Source organism: Lycium barbarum, chromosome 10, assembly GCF_019175385.1.
Source record: "Lycium barbarum isolate Lr01 chromosome 10, ASM1917538v2, whole genome shotgun sequence".
NCBI lineage: Eukaryota > Viridiplantae > Streptophyta > Magnoliopsida > Solanales > Solanaceae > Lycium > Lycium barbarum.
The window spans coordinates 118,163,806-118,167,489 of record NC_083346.1 but is presented as its reverse complement, the minus strand read 5'-3'; the positions used below and the strand labels follow the sequence as shown (position 1 = coordinate 118,167,489).

The window sequence follows — 3,684 nt, the reverse complement described above, 5'->3', positions numbered from 1 at the left end:
ATGTTTGCTCATAAGGTCTTTCCTTTTTTCACCCTCGGTTTTAATTTATAGAAGTTACATATTACTTCCGATTATACCCGAGGCGGATCTCGGGAATTAATATGCAAAGGATTCATCCGAATCTCGTACGCTAGTTTTGGCTTAGATCTTATATACTTTTTTCCGTTTCAATTTATGTGAACCTTTTCGGAATATAAGGGTCAAACTTTATAACTTTGACCGTGACTTTTGACATTGATTTTTCAAATTTGTACAAATAAAATTTATATATTTAAAAACTACATAAAAAGTACTATAAGTCATGATACCTTATGATTCAAATAATTTAGAAACAAAATAAGAAAAACATGATCAAACAGCCACCTCGTAAACTCCCCAAATAGTAATAGGTTCATAGAAATTGAAATAGAGAGATTATATATTAAAGCTCATTAAAAAAAAGTATAAGTAATAAATTTTGAACTCAATGAATAGATGGAGTAGTAGAACTCCGAATCCCAACTCATAAAATTAAAATATGATACAAAGACAATTAACCAAGCCAATATTAAAGAATAAGTCAAGGTATCAATCGAGATTTTCTAGTAGCATAGTAACGCGCAATAGCAGCCATTAGTGACCATAGAACTTTTGTACTCTTAAAAACTACGTGTTTCAGTGCCTATAAATTGAGTCCCTTGGGCACCCTTTTCCATCATCTTCATTTCTACTAATCTTTTTCTTTTATTCTTTTATAAAAGCCAAAATATTTCTTGATATATAGTATACATCTTATAAATGAGTATTCCAAATCAATCTTTCACAGCTACGGCTGCTATACTTTCTCTTCTTTTGTTTTCATGCATGCAATGCCATGCACAGCTCTCTGCGACGTTCTACGATAACACTTGCCCTAATGCACTCAACACAATTCGTACCAGTGTCAGGCAAGCAATTTCAAGTGAACGTCGCATGGCTGCTTCCCTTATTCGCCTTCACTTTCATGACTGCTTTGTTCAGGTTTGTTTAAAGATTACGTCCTCTGATTTCCTTGATCAGTTGGTTTGTTTTTTCAACTAATTAATGATTTACATGGTGTTATTCGATTTAGGGTTGTGATGCTTCGATCTTACTCGATGAGACCCCTTCAATCGAGAGTGAGAAGACTGCCTTGCCAAATCTTGGGTCAGCAAGAGGTTATGGAATCATAGAAGATGCAAAGAGAGAGGTGGAAAAGCTTTGTCCCGAGGTGGTTTCTTGTGCTGACATACTCGCTGTCGCAGCACGAGATGCATCAGCTGCTGTAGGTTCACATAATTTGTTTCTCCAAAATTCTCTTGACTGCAATAACGAAATCATTATACCGGTTAAATTAATACGTATATATATTATTATACTATAAAATGAATTAGTAATCCTATGCGAAAAACAATATCAGGTGGGAGGCCCTTCATGGACAGTAAAACTTGGAAGGAGAGATTCAACCTCGGCAAGTAAGACAATTGCAGAAACAGATCTTCCAAATCCTTTTGACCCTCTGGATAGACTTATTTCTAGCTTCGGCAGCAAGGGGCTTAACACAAGAGACATGGTCGCCTTGTCAGGTGATCCAAATATTAACATTTATGTTTATCATTCAAAATTCAAACACCAACATAAAATTTTATATGAAATTAATCTACTCTTTGATCTCCAGGGGCTCACACAATAGGCCAAGCACAGTGTTTTCTGTTCCGTGATCGGATTTATGGCAATGGAACAGATATTGATGTCGGTTTTGCAAGCACTAGAAGACGTCAATGCCCTCAAGAAGGAGAAAATGGAAATCTGGCACCTCTGGATCTAGTTACACCAAATCAATTAGATAACAACTACTTCAAGAACCTCATCGATAAGAAAGGTCTTCTTCAATCAGATCAAGTTCTTTTCAGTGGAGGATCAACGGATAGCATCGTTTCTGAATACAGTAATAGTCCTCGAGCTTTCTCATCCGACTTTGCCGCTGCTATGATCAAAATGGGAGATATCAGTCCTCTAACTGGTCAAAATGGAATCATAAGAAAAGTTTGTGGCAGTGTGAACTAGCTCATCCAATATGTACTATTTCTCTTAATTATTGTAAGAAAGCTCTTCTACACTTAGCTACGTTGGGTTTTGTATTATTATACAAAGAAATTCGTATGTTTGATGCATTGGAGTGTAATCTCGTTTAATTCTTTTTCCTTTTCTTATGTATGAATGATGTACTTCTTCTTATATGCAAATAAAAAGTTCGTGTTCCATGGTGCAATGCTTCATTTACTTCTTTTTTCATAACCTTTACCTTTCTTAAGCACACACATATATATATGGTGCATTAGCTGTATACTTATTTCACTTAAATAATGGAGTAGTCTAAGCTTTAAAAATCATGAAATTTCAGAGCCTCAAAATTTGAGACTATTATGGTGATTCGAAGATATTATTCTTGATATTGGAGCTGGAGGCATTATCAGGGATAGTAATGGGCGGATCATCATGGCTTTTGCAAAATTTCTTGAAAAGGAAAGCAGTAATCTAGCAGAAGGAAAATCATGGCTATCAAAGGAAAAATGGTGCATCTCTAATGACTATAGAAACATCATTTTGGAAAATGATTCTCTCATCATAATCAACATGATAGAAGGAAAAATCAACATTCCTTGGCAGTTACAAGACTATTAATACAATAAAATAATTGCTCTCTCAGACAAACTACATTGTTTATATAATGCATCTGCCCTTGATTTAACTAATATTCCCTCTGTTTCAATTTGTTTGAATCTATTTTCTTTTTAATCCGTACCAAAATGAATGACCTCTGTCCTAATTTGAAAATAAATTCACTTTATGAATGATTTACAGCTACATTTTCAAGGCTTATTTTGAATCACAAGTTTTGAAAGTCTTCCCTCTTTCTTAAATGTCGTGTCCCATCAAATGGGTTCATATAAATTGAAACGGAGAGAGTATATACATATGTATGTTTGTAATTTTAAAGACAGTAAACGTGTGTCACATCCTAAAGTATCCCTAAATGTAATTGGCACCCGGCACGTGCTACCCGCAAGGCGAATCAGAATTTACTACACACTTAGCATATGTACACACTAAGAGAAGATAAATGTAAGTTCAAACACATTTAATAATTTAGTATGGATTTGATTATTCAAATAAACCCATAAATAAATTATGAAAGTATAATGATATTGGCTAAAAAGTATATATTTCAAGTACATTATCGCCTCATATCTTGATTATCGCTGTGCGGTTTATGTATTATTGGGTTACTTTGAGCTTATTATGTGTTTTATGTGTTTAGTAAGTGCTTGGGATTGGAAAATCCACAAATGAATGAATTGACATGAAATTGAAGCAAGAACAACTGAAGCGAACGGAAGGAGGTCAACCTTCTCGCTTCGCGAGCCAGGCAAGCATGCTAGTGATATTAACACAAATCAGCGAAGTCGTGCCAAAAACGTCCCCATAGCGTGCAACTGCGGAACATTGGCAAGATGGTGCTCGCCAACCTCCTCATAAAACGATCCCATAGACGTGCGACTTCTGTTTTTCCTGTCAAACTTTGGACGGGCCTAAATGATCTCCAATAAAACGTAGGTCATATAAAAGTCCCTAACGACATATTTTTTAAGAGGGGAAATGCACAAACACATTATTTTGGAGGCA

General features: G+C 35.2%; 1 protein-coding gene across 1 annotated transcript; it reads left to right on the top strand.

Annotated features, from left to right (window-relative positions):
- The first annotated feature begins 713 nt into the window (after window positions 1-713).
- On the top strand, window positions 714-2,269 carry LOC132614498 (lignin-forming anionic peroxidase). The gene is made up of 4 exons (XM_060328960.1): window positions 714-999; window positions 1,091-1,282; window positions 1,418-1,583; window positions 1,676-2,269. Exons 1-4 carry the CDS (start codon window positions 778-780, stop codon window positions 2,062-2,064), a joined length of 969 nt encoding a protein of 322 aa, XP_060184943.1. The 5' UTR covers window positions 714-777; the 3' UTR covers window positions 2,065-2,269.
- The last annotated feature ends 1,415 nt before the right edge of the window (window positions 2,270-3,684 follow it).